Source organism: Sarcophilus harrisii, chromosome 2, assembly GCF_902635505.1.
Source record: "Sarcophilus harrisii chromosome 2, mSarHar1.11, whole genome shotgun sequence".
NCBI lineage: Eukaryota > Metazoa > Chordata > Mammalia > Dasyuromorphia > Dasyuridae > Sarcophilus > Sarcophilus harrisii.
Window position 1 is genome coordinate 309,421,216 of NC_045427.1, and position 21,910 is coordinate 309,443,125.

At 33.1% G+C, this 21,910-nt stretch overlaps 1 protein-coding gene across 10 annotated transcripts in view; it reads right to left on the reverse strand.

The window, feature by feature from the left end:
* Positions 1-21,910, reverse strand: part of SIPA1L1 (signal induced proliferation associated 1 like 1) — a 298,451-nt gene that overhangs the window by 99,254 nt on the left and 177,287 nt on the right. For all 10 annotated transcript variants that reach the window (XM_031952588.1, XM_031952586.1, XM_031952587.1 and 7 more), the window contains 2 exons: positions 20,138-20,326; positions 6,406-6,580 (listed from right to left, as the gene is read on the reverse strand). In XM_031952588.1, coding sequence (XP_031808448.1) covers positions 6,406-6,580; positions 20,138-20,326 — 364 coding nt within the window. The remainder of the gene's footprint in view (positions 1-6,405; positions 6,581-20,137; positions 20,327-21,910) is intronic.

Below are 21,910 nucleotides of genomic sequence, written 5' to 3' on the forward strand. Positions count from 1 at the left end.
ATACCTGCAAGTAGTGAATACGATCATAAAAAGAGACTGAGAAAGAGCAGTCAGGCAAATAGAAAAAAACCCAAGATATCAGTGTCATGAAAGTTCATGAAGTATCATAAAGTTCAAAGAGAAATAAGTGATGTTAGACAATTTCAAAAAGAGAGGTAAAGAAGACGAGGAAAGGAGAAAAATAAAGACACTTTTTAAACCATTACATTAATATAATATGTTCTATATTTTTATCTTACATTCCTTCTTAGACCATGCAACTCATTTGGGAGCACTTACAATAGGTAGCTTAATTTCTGGCAAGTGAATAAGGAAAGGTTATAAAGCAATTTCACAAACTGCTGTATCCTATGAGCTGATTTGACAAAGTTTAAGAAATAAAATTTTCAAATAAGGAATCAACAGTTTTACATATTGGTGTATATCATTGTTTAATATTACCCAACTAGATAGAAATTGTGTTTTTGTATCTATTCTTAATGAAGGAATAATTATTCAGAGGCCACTCTGTCATATAAAAGAACAAAAAGAACAAAAAGAAAAAAGAAATCAAACACTATACTATTGAAAAATCTCTATATGGCAGAGACAAGTAAAATGCAAGATGCACTCCCCCCCTCTTCCACCCTTTTCTTTTCTTTTCCTTGGAATACTTCTATCAGTATATCAGAGAAGGAAAAGTGTAATTATAAGAAGTCATAAGAAATACAATTGCAGGGAAGAAAAGGACCAATTCAATAAATTTTTAATTACTAAAATTTCAATACAATTGAATCATGGCTACCTCTAGCAGATATCTGCAGTAGTAGTGTTTATATCTCATAGATTTAGAAAATGCAAAAGAGAATTGTCCTAGGAATGAAAAAGATCTAAGCACCTAGCAGGACAATCTGTACTGAAAAGAAGCTTAATAAATGCCACCTGATGTATAGAGCAGCAGCCCTAAAATCAGGAGGACCCAAGTTCAATTTGGGCCTCAGACATTTAACACTTCCTAGCTGTATGAGCCTGGGTAAGTCACTTAACCCCAATTACTTCAGCAAAAAACAAACAAACAAACAAATGAATAAATGGACAAATGAGCAAACAAACAAATAAATGTCATCTGAAAAGTGAATGAAAAGCTAGTCAGGACCAATGGCAAAGCTCTGGGTTTGGGGTTGTGATAATGTAACATGGTCCATTAATAGTTCTTCAATGTGAAGGGGCTAGTCTGTGCAATCTTGGATTATGTTAAAAGAAGCATTATCAGCAAACAAATATCTATTACTTTGTTATTAAGTGCCAAGAATTGTCCTAATCAGAAAGGCAAAAAAAATTGTTCTTAATCCTAGATCTTAGAAAGGCATTTATAAACACATAATCAGGTACATATAAAATATGTAAATAGAGTAGATGGAAAGTAATTTAAGTGGAAAGATTCCACTTAACAGTAAAGGGAACAAAAGAAACAATAAAGGTTAAATCTGAACTGAGTGTGGAGTCATTAAGAGACAAAGAAGAACGAGAGTAGGAGATAAGTTTCACATGAGAAACAATGACTAGGCCAAGAATAGCTAACTCTTAAAGTTTACAGAAGACTGGAAACTTAAAAAATGGACAAGGAAAACTTTATATTTGATCCTGGAAATAGTAGGAACTATTGGAATTCATTAAATGGGGGTAGAGCGGGGAAGGGTTAGATCAATGCTTTAGGAAAATCACCAAAAAGATGACTGGACAAAGGACTGTGAGGCAAAAGGCTTAAGGCAGGGATAACAACCAGAAGGCCGTTGTAATTGTACAGGTAAATGGTGATGAGGGCCTGTACCAGGGTGACAGCTATGTGAAAACAAAGAAGGGATCATAAATAAGAGATGTCATGAACAACAAGATCTGACAATGTATCAGACATACAGAGGTCAGTGCGAGTCGAGGGTGACACCGACTTGGCAAAAGCCTCGGAGGTAGCTTCAATGTTAACAGGAAAGTTGGGAAGAGGGAAAGGTTTGGTGAGCTGTTGATCAAAATCTGTATTTTTGTCACTGTGTGTGGTTATCAGACTGAGATAATAATACACATTAATATATTATTATCATAATATATTATGTGGTTATCAAACTGAAATAATAATACACATTATATATTAATATTATCTATACAAATGTATAGTGCTATCAATAACATCAATCAGTAGTTTTAAACCGTACAGATTTCTCACAAAACTTGAATACCTAAAATTTCCAACATTTGTAGAATAAGCAGTCAATACAGAATAAGAATACAAATAAGAGTTTAAAATTCAGAATATACTCTAACAAATTAGACATCACATTAGATAACAGAAATGAAAATTTCTTACTAGCTATTTTAAAATACTCCTTTTAATAAGTCAAGTATAAATTTTATGAGGCCACAGAATACAAATAAAGTTACAATATCTTGTACCCCCAAAAAATGAAGATGTAATTTTTAAACTTCTGTATGTACAAATGCTTTTATTAACAGAAAGTATTTTTTCCAAGCACTATGAAATTAGCTCATTTTAATGTCATCATGGCAAACACTTTGTCAAAGCATTCCTTTATTGAGCAAGGTAAAAGTTGATGCCTTGACAAAATTTCTCTCAACAAAGTTTGATCAGTTCTTAAACAATCTACTGAAAATGAGTGTTCTTGAATTGAAATGAAATTATTTAGGGAATTAGATGGTTATTAAATAGCAGATTTAACTTCTGATTATTTCAGAACATATTATGCTAGATTCCCTGAGTGTATGGCTCCATCCAGAGGCTGCACTCTATGACTCAGTCATACTAGTCATTAGATTCCCATACATGCTTAAATGACAGCTCTTTTTCTTTTGATTTCTTTAAAGTAACATTTCAGGTCTGGGATGAAAGGGGTAATCAGCAAAATAGTAGAGGACTGCATACTTTAGGCATCCAAGACTTTGATTAGAAAACTTTTCCAATTTCTTTAGCTGAAAGCAAATTGCAGCTCCAAAATGGGAGGGAAAATAATGTGAAACCTTAACAATAACCCATCCTTCAATTGGTAAGAAATGTAACAACAGTAAAATGATAACATTCACTATCTAGAAAGAGAAGTTAGTAAAAAGATATGAAATCTGACCATCATCATTAGTCTTCCCATCTTATGCTTCTACATAGCTGTCAAAGTGATTTACCTAAATAAATTTATCATAAGTATGACTGGGTAAACTTCATTCAATTAAGGCAACTCTGTACTTTTTTCTTCTACTTTAGATACAACATGTCTAACCAAGTTTTTTAAGTTCTTAGAGGAAAATCTGGTACATTTTCATGTATTTTGTCAAGAAATTTGTATATTTTTGTTGATTTCTTGTATTTTTGAAACATATATCACTCACTTCTCCCAAATCTCTCCCCCAACCCCACAGTCTATAGAATAAAATATAAAATCCTCAGTGTTCCACAATAAGGCTTCTATCTACCTTTTCAATTTTATTTCATATTAGTTCCCTCTATGGGGGGGTAGAAGAGAGAAAGAGAGCCCCTCCCCCTCATGAAGTTTCTGTTTGTTCTAAGAGTACAGCATGTTACCCCAGCTACACTTTAACACAAATAATCTATATCTTAAATGAATTCCCTCCTCATTTCTTCTCCAAAAAAATCCCAAGCTTTTCTTCAAAGTACAGCTCAAGCATGTCACCACTTTCCAGTAAAGTGTAAATTCTTTGAGAATAAAGAAATGTCTCATATTTGTATAAGTATCTAAGCTAACACAATGCCTAAGTGAGAGTAAGCACTTAAATAAATTTCTAATTTTCTTAGTAAAAAGCATTTTGTCTTTACTGAAATCTCAATGTCTCTATTTCTCCATTTTGTACAGATGTAGTAGAATGTAAGTTACTTGAGGATTGGGATGGATTCAATTTTGTCTATGTATTCTATCATATAATATAGGTGGCAACTGTTCAGTGAATTCAATTGAACTTTTCAATTACCTTAAATAATATGAATTGGCTGTATAAGTATGCATGTGTATGCATGCAGATACATTTATATCATTTCACTAATTCACTAAGACAATAAATATTTAATCTCTTCTTTCCTTATAGTTCTCAATATACTCATTGTCATGAGTGATGATTCTGTACTAATGAAGAAAATATGGTAGTAATTTGTTGGTAGAAAAATGTTAGAACTTATATAGGTATAAAGACACTTAGGTTTATAAGAATTTATATTTCTTTACCAGCTACAAATAGAACACAAATGAAACCTTACATTCATAGTGAAATTGTTAAGCTATATATATTTAATAGACTCTCTTGCATGTGGTTAACAAGTTGGCAACAGAACCATGGCAACAGGAAATTCTTTCCTACAGTGGAGTTTATGAATGCTTTTCTGTTTTCATGACTCAAATCCTTATTTAATTTCCTGTACAGTAAGCTTGTAAGATAACTCTTGACTGCAATGCAGATGGGCTCTTCCAAAAATCCATTCAAAGAAAGGCAGGTCAAAGGCCTTTAATTTGAATATTTTTTGGTAAATTGAAAAACTGACTGCAAAAGGATGGGTGGTAGCAATAACTATACCATGTCGGAAGAAGAATCTATTTACCTACTTCATTCATTTTTTTTTAGGCGAGATTGTGTACATTTGCTTTGTACAGCAAACACAGTTTAAAAATGACTTTTTTGAAAGCAAAAAACCCTGCAAGAATTTTTTTCATGAAGCAGAGGTAAGATGAACAACTGATGACTTCTACATATGTCTGGAGACAAACATGGCCATATATGATACTCATAGGGAAAAAATAGACTTATTTTGCCAAAGATTACAAAGTCATGGAAAAAAGACAAGGACACAGGTTGTTTTCTCACTGCAGGTCCCTGAACTCAAGAGATACAAAAGAGAAGATTGATCTACTGAACAATTGATCTATTGAGAGAAGATGGAGAATGTGAAATTTATTTTTCATCCAGTTTAGAATAGAGTTAACATTGCTAGATAAACTTGGCTTGTAAGAAAATATTGGAGGAATCTTGGAAGTCCATCAAAAGGACTTTAAAACAAAGGGGGGAGGGGAGAAACTACCCATTTAGATTCCCAATCTATACTGAAACAAAAAAAAAAACAATTTGATTTTGAAATGTATCAAGAGTAATAAGGAATAAAAGACACAATGGTTCCCTATGTACTCTGTCCTGGCAAGACCATGTATGAAATATCATACAGTGAGTTAAGAAGTAAATTTAAGGTTGATGTCAGAAAAAAAAAATCACTTGCAATTAAGAAGTCCACAAATGTACTACTTAGCAAGATACTTTCCCCCCTCAATGAAAGTCTGGGTGAACATTTGTTAGATATGTAATAAGGGTGAGTTCCTTGGGAAGTAAGGGATAGGAGATTAAGCCACTATAGTGCCTTCCTCTTCCAAGATGCTCTAATTCTTTGATGATAATTTCAAGAAGGAAAAGGCTAGAGAATAAACTTCAATACAAAAAATTAAATAGAAAAAATGTTAAAGCTGATTATGTAGGCAAGCACAAGGATTGAGAAATTGAAAGTTACAAATTCAACAAACCACAAGTAACTACATCATTTTATCAACATTTCTACTTATGATCCATGCAGAGCTGTCCACTATATATTCAGCAAAATCTGTTACCTTGTTTTTGCCAATCACAGGATGAACTAGATGACCATTCAAGTTTTTTAAGAGTTGAAAGAATTCCATTTCTCAACTGATTTTGCTCTTGACCCTGTGACTCCTAGCACTTTCTAATCTAAGTGATAACTGTTTACATAATAAGATACATATAAACCAAACGAAAGAATTGCATAGTTACCACTATAATACCAATGGGAACTTTTACACATATTTTGCCAAGTAATTTCTCTATTCAACACGATTTAGTGAGTCTCTAAAATTAAATTAAATTAAATTTAGTGACTAAAATTCAAACTCATTTGTCACTCAAAGTTCTCTACGATTTAGGGACTCCCAATACTTTTAGCATCCTCTGATATGATTTCCTTCTATTATATATTCCAGTAAAACTGTTCTACTAATCTGCACTCACCTGCTTCCATATCTTGGAAAAATCATTTCACATGCCCATAAAGCTTTCTCTCACTTTTCTTTCAAACATTTAAAGGGAAAATTTAGAAATATAAAAGCAACCTCAAATTTGACTTCCTCTGAAAAAATTTTTCCAAGTACCAATAGTTAGTAACAATCATTCTCTCTCAATACCTCTGGATCTCACATCATTGTTTATATTTTTGGTATTATATATTAGAATAAACTATGTGAAAAGGCTGAATTTCATATATTACCTAAAATTTCTTTGTCACCTCTCCTCACAACCTAGCAGTATGCCTTCCATACAGAATGTATTTAAAGTTTATAAAATAAAAACATCTCTTACTTTTAGTATCAAGTTGAGCACGATACTTCTCAAAGCCCTTGAGACGAACTCTTTCGCCCAAAAGTTGTAAGAATTCTTCAAAAGCAGGTCCAGCTGACTCATTGTTGTACATCTCTTCTTCAGTGCTTTGTCCAGATTTACAGTACATGATACCCACTTTCAACTGATAGCTTAACTGTGAAAACGGACAATAACAAACATATGAATAAACTGTTTCAGTTCTTTTTATTTAACCAGGTCCTTAGGAAAAAATGTTTAAAAATTAGCTAACGTATTTCCACACCATTTTTCAATTTTTCAACCCAATAAGGGTAGCACAGACCTTATTTATTAGGGCTATTTATTTCAAATATATCAGTAGTTGTCCTCATGTATTATAGAAATGAGGAGGAAAATAAATAAAAACTGTCAAAAGTTATGTCATCATCATGATTTCAAAAGTATACATCACTAGAATAGATTGGCACTTTAAGAAGATTCCAGCTAATGGATTCTCAGCACAAGCAAAGAACAGCTAATAAAAACAGTTTTTTAAAAGAAGGGGTATGTGTGGGTGTGGGTGTTTTGGGAGTGGGGAGATGTAGTAGTAGAAGTAGGAGATTTTCAAAAGTAAAGCCCATTTTGCAAAAAGGAACCTTGAAATGAAACAAAATATTCAATCCTAACTATTTGACCATCTCCTTCCTAATTTCAAAATAGAAAAGGATTCATTTCCCCAGATATTGTTAAGGCATCAATATGCTGCTCAATATCAGCACAAATGATTGAGTTCTATTTCCCCCAAAGGTCAACTGCCAGACAAAGCTTTAAAATAAAATAATTACTTGTCAAAGAACATGCATTTTTAAATGTACCTAATTTTAACGTATATTACTTTTTACTAAAGCTGTGTTTTTACAGCATTCATTTTCAAAAGTAACTTTTTTCCCTACCAACTTAAGTTTTCCCTTATAACAAAGATTTAAAAAGGAAAAAAAAAAAGTTCAGAAGAACCAAGAAATCAACTTTCTCTGACAATATATATAATATCAACAGCCATAGTTGCCTATTTATGTAGGAAGAGGATAATATATATTTTTTCAACTCTTCCCTGAGGGCAAGACTAATCAATGTACCAATGTACTTATTTGTTTTTTTTTCTTTTCATTTTTTTTTCATCTGTGTTCTAATGTTTCTCTGAATTCTTCATATTAACGTTACATAAAACATAACAACATTCCCTTAATTTCAAGTATCACAATTTGCTTAACCTCTATCCAATGGATAACGCACTGAGTTTCTAGATGTTTGAAACTGAAAGAAGCAATGAAATTATTATTGTGGTATTGCTTATTTGGATGTTTTTATCTTTCTGGGTTTCTGTAAGACTAATTTTCTAATTTCCATCCTATCCAACTAACCCCTCTTCCTCAATCTTATTGTTGGTTGTTTTTATCCGTTTCATGTCTACTAACCATGGATCTTCCAAAGCAGCTTCTCCTCCCTTTCTTTCCCAATCTTTTGGTGACCTCAAAAACGCCCATGAATTTAATTATTGTTTTACAGAGTTGATTTTCAGATTTTTATCTTATGTACCAGTCTCTCCAGTGCTCTAGTTCCAAATCGGCTCAGCTGCCCTAGCACTTATATCAATTAATATCGTACTGACATCAATCACATTCATTATCCTTTTCCTTCTCACAATCCTAGAATTGGCCATGGCTCTGATTCAGGCCTATGTTTTTACCCTACTAATAAGCCTGTACTTCATTTACTGCATACTAGAAATTTCAAATTAGGGTCCCAAAGCCATCTTTAATCCTTTATGCCCAAAATAAATTTCTTACTCTTTCTCCTCAAACGCACCCATCTCCCAAACTTACAAAGTATCAAAAACAAACAAACAAACAATAACAAAAACCCCACCGTTTTTCTAATGTCCAAGTCCATTTTTCTAATGTAACCCTGGCATTACCCTTGACTCTTTACTCTCCCCTCACTATAGACAATGATTGCCAAATCTTGCTGTTTCTACCTCCATTACTTCTCCTAAATCTGATACCATTTCCCCATTCACATTACAATATTAGTTCAAGGTCTTATAATCTCTCATATATATCATTACAAAAGCCTCCTAATTGGTCTTCCTGCCTCAAGTCTTTCCCCACTTCACTCCATTTCCCACCTTGTCCCCAAAGGTACAAATATGAGTATGTCAGACTTTTGCTCTATAAAATTTATTGGCTTACTATTTCTTTCAGAATAAAATACAAATTTCTCAATGTGACTTCTTAAAAGTCTTTCACGACCTGGATCTAACCTATCTATCTAGACTCTTGTATTTTATGCCCTACTGTGATTGAGATAAACTTCCTTACAAACAGTACTTCAGTTTCTATTTGTTTTTTTTTGTTTTTTGTTTTTTTTTTTTGCAAGGACTATCTTCCATACTTGAAAATTAAATCAAATACTGAATTGTTCCACAAATAGTTCATATTCATCAGTTTACTGAATATCAGGCTCTTATGCAAAAATAGCTAGTTGAAGTTAATATGTAGTATATTTCAACAACCTATTTAGCTAATTTTTAATAAGCAGCAAAATGTTTCGTTGATTTCATCATATAATAAGGTCTAGAAATACCATTCCCATTACTGTTCTGTAAGAAATGACCAACAGGATGATTTCAGAAATGCCTGGAGAGACTTACACGAACTGATGCTGAGTGAAATGAGCAGGACCAGGAGATCATTATATACTTCAACAACAATACTAGATGATGACCAGTTCTGATGGATCAGGCCATCCTCAGCAACGAGATCAACCAAATCATTTCTAATGGAGCAGTAATGAACTGAACTAGCTATACCCAGAAAAAGAACTCTGGGAGATGACTAAAAACCATTACATTGAATTCCCAATCCCTATATTTATGCACACCTGCATTTTTGATTTCCTTCACAAGCTAAATGTACAATATTTCAGAGTCTGATTCTTTTTGTACAGCAAAATAACGTTTTGGTCATGTATACTTATTGTGTATCTAATTTATATTTTAATATATTTAACATCTACTGGTCATCCTGCCATCTAGGGGAGGGGGTGGGGGGGTAAGAGGTGAAAAATTGGAACAAGAGGTTTGGCAATTGTTAATGCTGTAAAGTTACCCATGTATATATCCTGTAAATAAAAGGCTATTAAATTAAAAAAAAAAAAAAATAGAAATACCATTCCCTTTTCCATCCTTTTGTATATTCTAAAAATATCTGATCTTCAACCTTTCGCAAATTTATTTAACAGTAAATATATAAATTTATTGTCATCTTTGCGAAGGCTCATGGAGTTGAGACCCCAATTTCTTTCATTTGCATTTTCATATAATTTGTGGTTTGGAAAATGTTTTCATATGGTCATTTATAGATAGTATATCTTCTTATGAGAACAATTCATTGCAATAGTTTGACTACTTATCTATTGGGAAATATGTCTTCTTTAAGAAGGGAATAAGTAAGCAATTGACCTGACAAGTACCAACTATCATAAAACCAATATGGCTCCTTTCTTAAAACAGAAAGCTAACTTTTACTAATGTAATTACTCATGAAGTCATGTAATAAAATAGCTATCACTACACTGGAACAAAGTTAAAATCAAAGCAAAATTCGAAAAGGATAAAGGCATGAAAACAACACAGTATGCAATTACAATACCTCCCATTTGTCATGCCCAAACAAGCTACCGATACTGGAAAATAAGAGAAATATATAAAAATAAAGAAAAATGCCATTTCCTACAGAAGCTTAACTCAAATAAAACAATCACCACAATGAGGAATCCAAAGAGACTCAAAACTTGCTTCTGTCAACAAATACTTGCTCTTGCAAAGTAGAAAAAAACAGTAGGATAAAACAATAACCAGTTTAAGATTAAAGATAAGATATTCAGCTAGACCTCACCAAGTACAGACAGATCTCCTGAATAGAATTCATCTAGTTTTGAAAGAATGAAAGGAATGTTTTTCAAGAGATCTAAAGGAGGAGAAGATAGGAACACAACTGATTTGAAAAAGGAGCCCGAAATCTGCTATTTAAAAATCTATTAATTTTTTTCCAATGCATATCAAAGATATCTCTGATTTAAAAAAAAGAGAGATGAGAAAACATTATGATTATTCAGTAGCAATCTTCACTCATGCAATTGATCAAAAACCATATAATAAACACAGTAACTCTGCTAGGTTTATCAGTAATTATTCCCTGAGGTTTGAAGCCATTATGAACAACTTTGTTCAATTAATTCTGAGGCTCATCATTCAATAAGTCAATTCCTAAACACCTACTATATACTAGGAAGATATAAATATTAAAAAAAACTTCAATTCTTGCTCTGAAAGAGCATCTGTAACATTACAGGGAATAGAACAAGTTTCTGTCAAAGTATAGGCAAAATACAGATAAGATACAGACAAAATAAATATACAGTGATCTGGAAATGGAACCAGTTGAGAAAAAAGCAGAAAAATGCTTCTTGAAAGAGGTGGTATCTGAAGTGAACCTTAAAATTGCCTAGAGGTTCCATGTGGTAAAGGCAAGGAAATAGCATACCAGGCACACCGCACGCACACAGACACACAAAAATAGGAGATGGAATGACACAGATGTGGAACAGTAAATATTTATGACAAAAATCATTTCATATGTCTCAGCCATGTAGACTGGGTTATGTTTCATCAGAGCTCTAGCTATGTACACCGAGTTCACAGAAGACATTTTTAAGACTAAATTGACCTCTGAGATAGCTTCCTGATACCTTAAAGCCAGAAAAGGAAAAGTTGGCTGCTCACCTCTCAAGTTGAATGGTATATCAGCATGGCCAACATGGCAGGGAAGACTCAAATGAATCAATGCTGAAAAGCCTCTCCACAATGTGGCTAGCCTAACCATGTAATAAAGTTGAGACTTCCAATTCACAGGAATGGAATTTTATTGGCAGGTCAGTTCATGTTACCTTAATAATTGCCAGCACATAGCAGTGTCTAGAACAGAGGTCCTCAAACTACAGCCTGAAGGCCAGATGTAGATATAGTCCAGCCCTCCAACAGTCTGAGGGACAGTGAACTGGCCCCCTATTTAAAAAGGTTGAGGACCTCTGGTCGAGAACATAGTAGATGCTTAAAAATTGCTTGATAACTGCTAACTGCCTCCAGTTTTTCTCTATTTGATTTTTAGTTATTTTTGGCAGAATTTTTCTATTTCATACAATTTAAAAAACACATACATATAAGTAGTAAAATTAAAATAAAATAGACATTCCAGTATTTTAGTGACAATATTTCACACTACTGTGTTCCTCACATGTATGACAGGTCCCTTAACTAATTCTCGTAGATGAATTACCCTGCAAAGAAAGTGACAAGGTGACTTGAACAATTTCAGTGTCAGGAGGAAAAATGTGTCTATTAGATAATTTATCCTGAGAAGAGCATCTAGAAAAACTGTGGTTGCTTTTAATAGAAGATATATTTGAAGGAAAGGAAGGCATTGAAACAGAAAATATTTGATACAGATATCTGTAAAATAATATTTTAAAAAACATTTCTTTTTTATAATGCAAAGGAAATACTGTAAATTCAGATTCATTTAATGGCATCTCCTTCCAAATTTCCTATTTAAGTGTAAAATAAAAGAATCATATCTGAAAAATGCACTTCTAAGATACAGTATTAAGTTAAATCTTGAGGTCAGGCATTAGTAATTTGTGTAAAATTATACAAGTACTAATAGGATTAAAATCCAAACCTTCCAATTACAAATGTTGCAGTAATTCCTGAAATATACCTATAAAGGATACCTGCTCACCATATTACCTAGCACAATTTTGGCATATAAAATACATTCAAAGAACTTTGAAGCATCAATTAATTAGATTCCACGAAAAGGAATAAGAAATCAACATTGACCATATACCCCACCCACCCCCCAAAAAAGGCAGAAAAATATTGTGTTCTCAGGAAGCATATTTGAAAAAAATAATAAAAGGAAGTATGACAATCAATAGAATCAGCGTCATAGATTTCACATTTTCATTATTCCAAGCACAGCATTATGAATTATGATCTTAAATTAATAAAAAAATAAATATTTTTAAATATCTAAGTTTTTCTATACACCAATACTTGGTAGAAATCATCCCTGCCTAAATGACAATAGATAATAAAGAAAAGTTTAACTTATTTCCTATTTTTGAAAATTAATAAATTCTAATTTTATTTGTATTTTAGTTGAGAAAATAAAGAGTTAGTCAAATCTCTTGATTAAAAAAAATTTGCAGCCATTATCCCATTTTTCCTTTAGGGTGCTCTATTCCTTATTATTTCTCATCCATTTTAGTTGCTCCTTTTTCCATCTTTTTGAAAAACTCTTTCACACATATTGTTACATGTAGGCCTAAACCTTACCCACTGGTTCTCCTAACCATCACAAACTGTGTGATCACTTTAATTCAAAAAATGTCTACTAAGCACCTTCTTTATCCAAAACGTTAATATAGGTGCTACAAATACAAAACATATTCAGTGTCTAAGTCTGGCCATCAAGGACAATAAGGCATACTAAAGAAGATGAAATATGCACAGAAAAAAATCTAATTACATAAGGTAGAGAGTATGATGGGGCAAGAAAGAAAAAATGATCTGAAATTATGGGAAAAAAGGAGGGACTAGAAAAGACTTTGAAGACTACGCAAACAAAAACTTAAAAAGGTAAGAAAAATTTTAGCAGGTAAAGAAAAAAAGTCACATTTTAAGAATTCAAATATTTGTTAAGGATCTACTTGATTCTGAGTTAAAATGTAGGGTTGCAAAGATGAAATGAAAAACAGTCTGTCTCATATGTTGTTAAAGGGACAGGACATACACAGTTACATCAATTCAAGAAAATTGGCCTCCACAAGGGGATGAGTCTCTGTGAAAACATGGAAGTTGGGGAATAGAAGAAAGCAGCCCAATTGGGCAAAACACAGATAGAATGAAGGAAGGAATATGAAATTGAGGCTGTACTACAAGAGCTGGCTAGGAAGGACGGCATACTATGCCCCATTTACCCAGTGAAATAGAACCTCTCTCTTTCTCACTCTGAAACATGGCTTTTCTAGGAAACTGAAACAAGTAGTTGGAAAGAAAAGGGAGCACATAACCTGGAGCCCAGAAAGATCCTGCATTTCCCCTAAAGATAACCATAAATATACCTATTATCAATAATTACCTAGGTATATTAAATATACCTAAATTATACCTATTAAAATAAAAAAGGATTTCTTGCTTTCCTCACAATGCTTGTGTGTGTGTATATGTACACACATGCCTATCTCTATAGTCTCTTCTGCTCTAGGACCGAACATTTTTTAGATTCACCATCTGGAATTCTTTTCCCTAATCTATACCAAACCCTACCTTTATCATGACTTGATAGTAAAGAAATGTGGCAAAAAGTCTTAGCTGCTTTTTTATAGTGGTTGATATAAACTTTATTTACCCTCTAGGAGTAGAAGACAAGACAACAGAGGTAAAGTACAAAGGAAAAATAGGGGTTTTCTCAATTTTGCATAAGCTGAGAGTCTATAGCTCACTGCCTGAGGCTGTTCAATTAATTTTTATAGCATTAAAATGTTCCTGTCCCTGATTCAGGTCATCCAGTTCAGCATGTTGGTACTTAGGAATTCTGTTTTCCTTCTGTTTCATTAATGATTAGTCCATTAGAGCTCCAACAGGAGGGCCAAGGGGACAGCTTTGATGCCATGGGACTCATTTCATTTTGAAATCATGCAGCTGGTGACTGTCTTGTCATCTGATGTTGAAAATTAACTACATGGCAAGGAGGCTAGTGTCATGATCAAAGAGGTAGGAAAAATGGAGAGGAGTAAAGATAAAGACCTTAATGAAAGGAGGGAACCAGGTTATAAAAGGTTTTGGATGCCAAACAAGATTTTATATTTGATTCTAGAGGTGATAAGGAGCCATTGTAATTTATGCTATTCCATATAGGTTTGAAAATAATAATGTACGAACCCTCCCAGGGTCCCATTTTCCCCCAGCTAAACATGTGCAGGATTTTCTTATGCCAAGATTTCATGTCTCTACAACAACAACCTTGCCACTCGTCCTTTGACTGTGTTCTCTCATATAGAATGCTTAGAATTTAATATCGTAATCTGAAATGAAAAACTAAGATCCATTTAATAGAATATAAATTCCTTTAAAGCAGGAACTATTCTAATTTTGTTTTTACATCCTGTGTAAGCGTGCAGTTTCTGGAATGGAGAAGGAATTTAATGAACACTTATTAAGTTGAACTGGTCTAAGCAGAGTGGTTGGACAGCTATTTGGAGTAGTAACAGTAGCTGCTAACAGCTAACCCTGCAGTCAGGAAGATTCATCTTTCTCGGTTCAAATCGGGCTTCAGATACTTACTAGTTGGGTAAACCTGGAAAAGTTACCTAACTGTTTGACTTAATTTCTTCATCTGTAAAATTAGCTAGAGAAGAAATAATAGATAATAATAGACAGAGATTTTTGCCAAGAAAATCCCAAATATGGCCACAAAAAATTGTATACAACTAAAACACAACAAAAATAGAGTGGTATTAAAATCTATGTGTTTCTGGACATAATGCTTCTAATAGTGCATACTAATTTTTTGTATTACCACTTTATATTGCTTTTTCATATTGATAGGCTTCAATAAAACCTTGGTTTGTTTTTATATGATGTCTAATATTACAACAAAAACTCATTAAGTATTTGCTATGTTCCAGGTATTCTTTTTTGACTTTATATTTAATTGTGACATTATATTTAATAATGATTATTTGGAAAAGAAACTGAATTAGTATATTCAAATATCCAAATGTTCACAAAGTATTCAAGAATGGGTAATTTCCTCTTAATTAAAAGCATCAATATTTGAGTTTTTAAAATGTTGCTACTCTTTTACGCACTACCCACAATATAGCAAAAATCATTATAATTAGATTTAAAAATAAGAACTAACAAAGGAAGCAGGTAAGGGACTGATGTAAAGCACTGATTTTTTTTTTAATTTTTAAATTGAAGGGGATATAATATTATATAAGATGAATCCTGTACTGATTATACAATTAAACTTAGATGAGTTTTTATGTAACTAAGTAACAAATATAAGGTATTTTTTCCATTATGGAAAACTTTTCAGTGGGGAAAAAAAATTCCTTCCATCCTAAATGATATATGTAATGCTACATGGAACTATTGGCTTAAATTAGCCAGTATTTATCAATTCTAATTTACCTTTTTTCATAAAAGTAGTACTCCAAAGCCTTGTCCTGATATGCTGCTGATTGTATTTTAGAAGACCACTCCAGAAGAATATATTAGCTAGCAAATGCCCATTTCCTTTTCTCTAATGCTAGAATTGTTTTAAGTATAGTGCCAGTATCAGACTGCATCTATTTTCTGGGATTTTGCTAGCTAAGGGCAGAAAAGCACACCAAGCTAAGAATGCCAAGTCTACAGTTAGTAGGTATATCTTTTAGTGACAATAACCTTTGAAACAAAATGAAATGCAAAACTGACATCAGTATTTCATGTCTTCTTTCTACTTCTCCAATGAATGAGTGAGAGTAAGGAAGCAGAAGTCACAAAGTTTCTAGACTATATATAAATATTACCTTAACTAAAACAGTGTTAATTGTGAGTATTTGAAAAAGGACTAACATGACTATAATTTAAGCTCATATGGAAATAAGAATGATAAAGTGAAAAATTAATTTTACTAAAACCTTTGTAAAAACCTTATTGAAAGAGATCTTTATCATCCCTAGAAATATTTTAGACTGAAAATTAGGAGAAATGACAAATGGACAAAATAAAAAAAGTCATAAAAACTTTGTCTCTATTGATTTGCATGAGAAAGTAATAATGGTACTAAAGAAAACAAAGAAAAATAGTTTAGGCTAGAGGTAACACAGTTTCTAAGGCATTGAAGGATTTAGATTCTTAAGATATCTAAAAGAGAAAAAAATGCCAAAATTATTAGGAAAAAGATGCTAATAGTCTACTTTCATATGTCTACAAAAGCATTTAAGATTCTAGATCTTAAGCTGGAAAGGATAACAAATGCAATCTACTTTAATCACCTTTTCTTCCAGAAGAAAAAACTGAGGCCTAAGGTCGCAAGACCTTGGTGAGATCATCTGAGAAACCAACATAGGTTAGAAGGGGCTGTTCCCTTACACGTTATATGAAAAACTTGTCAAGGGCATCACTGATGGAAATGTGAGAAAGGAACAGTCAGGCTTTTAAAAATTATATTCTCCAATCTACCATCATTTAATTCTTGCTATTTGTTGTTTATTGACTATCATATGCATTGTGAGAGAGAAAGAAACAGAAATCCAGAAGAACAAAATACTTTCCCTACAATGTCTTCTATGCCTGTGGTAATAATTGGGAAGTAATCTGAACAACCAAAGAGATAACTCTGTTTGATGAAACTTGGGCTATTAATATCAAACAAGACAGAAAACAAAAATCTATGCATAACACTTCTGTTTGTCATTATCATTAAGACAGTCCAAATGGAATAGCAATCCCTAACTGATGGCAATAAAAAAACTTTCTGAAAAAGTCAGAAGTCACTGCAAGGCCTATTAAATGAGATCTAAAATCTCTCAAGAGTTTGGCTTAACAATCTACAAGGGACAAGAAAAAAAAGAATGCCCACTGACTATATGATGATATGCTAGGGGACAGACAGCTTGTTAAGCTGGTCCATCAGTAAATATACCATGGGTGGATGACAAAAATCTGCAATGAATTGTGCTCTAAACTGAGGAGACAAAATGGGGCAGATCTATGTTTAGGAAAAATATTGCAATACTGATCTCAAGCTTCTCCTGAAAAAGAAATACTGTTATTTTTTTTTAGAATGACATTTGAGTAGTAAATAGTATAAGATCCAAATTTCGGGTCAACCAAAGCACAATGGAAATATACTCTAACATAGTAGAAATAATGAATCACATGCACCAAAGTAGCATAAAATATATCAGCCAGAAGGTGTATTAGCAGAAAAGAAGGCTAATCATGTGTTAAAAGCAAAAGCACCTCCACATTTGATAAGATTAGAGATCATGTGACATAATGAAATATTATTTATCTATGTTATCCCCAATTCTCATCATCCATAACAAACTGGTTGAATTTATACTGGACTGTCAACAAGGTTTCCTCACAGTTGAAGAAACTATCAATTTTGTGGCATGGAGGAGTTGACAATCTCATGCAACAAGTTTGAGAGAATTTTATTTACAGTAACTTTCTATGCTATCTGCAATATAGCATTTTGGTTCAACATAATTTTCTAAATTCTAATAGATATCAGATTGCCTTGAAGCAGAAATGATTCTCACTCCCAGTTAAATCCTACATAATGCCATGTGATGCTCTCCTCCTTTTCTAACAGATCTAAGCCATGGTGAAGTCTGAAATAGGGGCAGGCTTCTGTTCTTGTTTGCTGCTACTGGTTTTGTACCACATATGCCAGAAATTAAAAATCTAAATAGAGGCAAAACCAAAGGATCATAGGCCTACGGAACACAGTTGGGGAGCAGCTTCCTTATTTGGCCAAAGCCGCCAAATAGAAGTCAAATCCAAATCCTGTGATTCCTGATCACATTCCTCCCACCATGTAAGCTCTATTTCCCTTTAGTTTCCCTAAGGAGAAACAAAAACAAAAGCAGGACAAGCTGTTAACAAGGGACATTAACAGTATTTGTAAGCAAAATAAAAATGATAACACTAAAAGGTAGAATTGAGAATTCAGCAAGTTGGATGATGACTCATTCCATTCTTGATGATTCTTAACAGTAGTCTGTTTTTACTTGAAGTTCTAATCTTGAACCTTCTCAGCCTGCTTTGATATATGATCATGGATATAATTCCTGCAAGTTAGCCTAGCAGCACTCAAACCTAAATTTTTTCTTTTCTGGCTTCAAAACTTCCACTACATTCAAAGGACAAAACAGCTAATAACTTTAATTATCTAGTGTTTGACAAACTCAAAGACCCCAGTTTTTGGGATAAGAATGCATTATTTGACAAAAATTGCTGGGAAAATTAGAAATTAGTATGGCAGAAACTAGGCATTGACCCACACTTAACACCGTACACCAAGATAAGGTCAAAATGGGTTCATGATCTAGGCATAAAGAATGAGATCATAAATAAATTGGAAGAGCATAGGATAGTTTACCTCTCAGACCTATGGAAGAGGAACGAATTTATGACCAAAGAAGAACTAGAGAACACTATCGACTACAAAATTGAAAATTTTGATTATATCAAATTGAAAAGTTTTTATACAAACAAAACTAATGGAGGCAAGATTAGAAGGGAAACAATAAACGGGGAAAACATTTTTTACAGTCAAAGGTTCTGATAAAGGACTCATTTCCAAAATATATAGAGAATTGACTCTATAAGAAATCAAGCCATTCTCCAATTGATAAATGGTCAAAGGATATGAACAATTTTCAGATGATGAAATTAAAACTATTACTATTCATATGAAAGTGTTCCAAATCACTATTGATCAGAGAAATGCAAATTAAGACAACTCTGAGATACTACTATACACCTGTCAGATTGGCCAGAATGACAGGGAAAGATAACGCAGAATGTTGGAGGGGATGTGGGAAAACAGGGACACTGATACATTGTTGGTGGAATTGTGAATATATCCAGCCATTCTGGAGAGCAATTTGGAACTATGCCCAAAAAGTTATCAAACTGTGCATACCCTTTGATCCAGCAGTGTCTCTACTGGGCTTATACCCCAAAATGATACTAAAAAAGGGAAAGGGAGCTATATGTGCCAAAATGTTTGTGGCAGCCCTGTTTGTAGTGGCCAGAAGCTGGAAATTGAATGGTTGCCCATCAATTGGAGAATGGTTGAGTAAACTGTGGTATATGAATGTTATGGAATATTATTGTTCTGTAAGAAATGACCAGCAGGATGAATACAGAGAGGATTGGCAAGACCTACATGAACTGATGCTGAGCGAAATGAGCAGAACCAGGAAATTATATACCTCAACAACGATACTGTATGAGGATATATTCTGATGGAAGTGTATTTCTTCAACAAAGACAAGATCTAACTTAGTTTCAATTGATCAAGGATGGACAGAAGCAGCTACACCCAAAGAAAGAACACTAGGAAATGAATGTAAACTGCTTGCATTTTTGTTCTTCTTCCCAGGTTATTTATACCTTCTGAATCCAATTCTCCCTGAGCAACAAGAAAACTGTTCGGTTCTGCACACATATATTGTATCCAAGATCTACTGTAATCTATTTAACATGTATAGGACTGCTTGCCATCTTGGGGAGAGGGTGGAGGGAGGGAGGGGAAAAATCGGAACAGAAGTGAGTGCAAGGGATAATGTTGTAAAAAATTACCCTGGCATGGGTTCTGTCAATAAAAAGTTATTTAAAAAAAAAAAAAAAAAAACTTCCACTATAATATTACACTTTCACGTTTTTGGCTAACCTAAGTTGGATATTCATTGAAAATCTCTAGGATACTGTAGGCTCACTCAATACCATCCCTTAAGGATCAGGATAACATCTCTGTTCACTTTGTTGAATTTACCAGTACTTTCTCACTTTCCTAGAAAGAATGGTATACCTTAATGAATAACAAACGATGTCACTTACCCCTTGCTCATCTAGCTTCATGAGTTGTTCTGTGACTTTGGGAGTGTTAAAGGCCAACCTCAGACACTGGACGTTTAGCTCAGGAATCACATGTTCAAGCACTTCTTTCAAGGGCAGTCCTCTAGCTGTACAATGTTTTGCAGTCGAGGGGATAGCATCTTCTAGTACAGCACCTCTTAATGTCAGGAGCTAGATAAAAGAAATACATTCCAATAAGGCCCCTCCAACATATTAGTATACTTCCAAAGTTTTTATTACCCAATTCTGCTATCTTAACCAAGTCATACAGTTTCATGTTTAGGAATAAATTATTTTTGAAAAATTAAATAGAGGAGGGGCAGCTAGGTGGCGCAGTGGATAGAGCACCAGCCCTGAAGTCAGGAGGACCTGAGTTCAAATATGACCTCAGACACTTCCTAGCTGGGTGAACCTGGGTAAGTCACTTAACCCCAATTGCCTCAGGAAATAAAATAAAATAAAAGTTAAATAGAAAAGAAAAGGAGTATAAAAGAGATGGCATGAGAAGTTAATGTTAATATTCATGAATGAAAAGATGGGCAACTATTTTAAGAATGATTTAGTCAAACAATTTAAAATGTAATATCCAGAATGGTATGTGATGAAAATAAAATTTAATTTAATAATTTACTAAAATAAAACAAATTAAATGGCTGATTTGCTTATTGAGTTTCAAACTCCTCTGGCACCATCCTACATTTCTAAACTTTTATTACCCCTTCCCCTACAACAAACATTGTACTGCAGCCAAAGTAGACTACTCCCAGCTCCCTAGAAACTCACAAAATTCATTATATTTGAGAAGACTCTCCTTCATGTTCTTTGCAAGACGAATTAAAATTCTACTTAAAGTCACCTCAGTGCCTAATTTTTTATTAATCTCTGCTTAATCTTTCCCCTCTTTTCCTTTGTTCTTAGTTTCCTTTTAGTGATAACAACTTTTATCTACCAAATTCATAAAACATTTTCTCTTATAACTCAAATGAGTTTATGATAAAATATTGTACAATACAATTTTTTTTCTTTTTCTTTAAATCATAACTTCCAAGAGAGCAATAATTGTAGCTTGATTAAATTTTGTATTTTTCCTAAGCTATCAATATGGTGTTTTGCATATAGTCAATACTTAGAAGTTTTCACTGAATCGTTATCAACTAAAAAGTAAAACACATTAGCTTTATTCAAAGCTGACTCAGTAAGAATATATTAATTTTAATCTAATTTGAACAAGTTAATACTACAATCATTAAATATAAACTCTCTTTTCCCTTCTCTCTCTTTTTTTAAAAGGCCTTTTTTCTTCAGATGGAATGTATATTTAAATTAACAAAAGAGTCAAAGGGAAATTCCTATGTATTAATGACTACCTCAGGAAGAGCTAATGCTCCTCAGGCATAAACCCTAATGGAGTTTTAATTCCCAGGAAATGCCATGTACCTCTTGTTCTTAAGCTAAGTTAAATATTGCTGGTAGAGAGGAGAAAAAGATTTGGAAAAGATAAAATCAATATCCTAGCTTATATTAATCTCCATACATGAGGAAGAAACTTGTGCTATTTGTAGGAAGCATATCTGATTAGCATATTTCCACTTTCATTTGCATGTAATTTTTCACACACTTCTGATGTTGTGAAAAACTTTGTTCTTACTATTTAATACTTAATTTTGACAAAAATAGATCCTCTTTTTATATAGTAACTACAAAATAACTCAGTTATTATGGTCTTTCCTTTTATTCTGGCACATTCCATGGAAA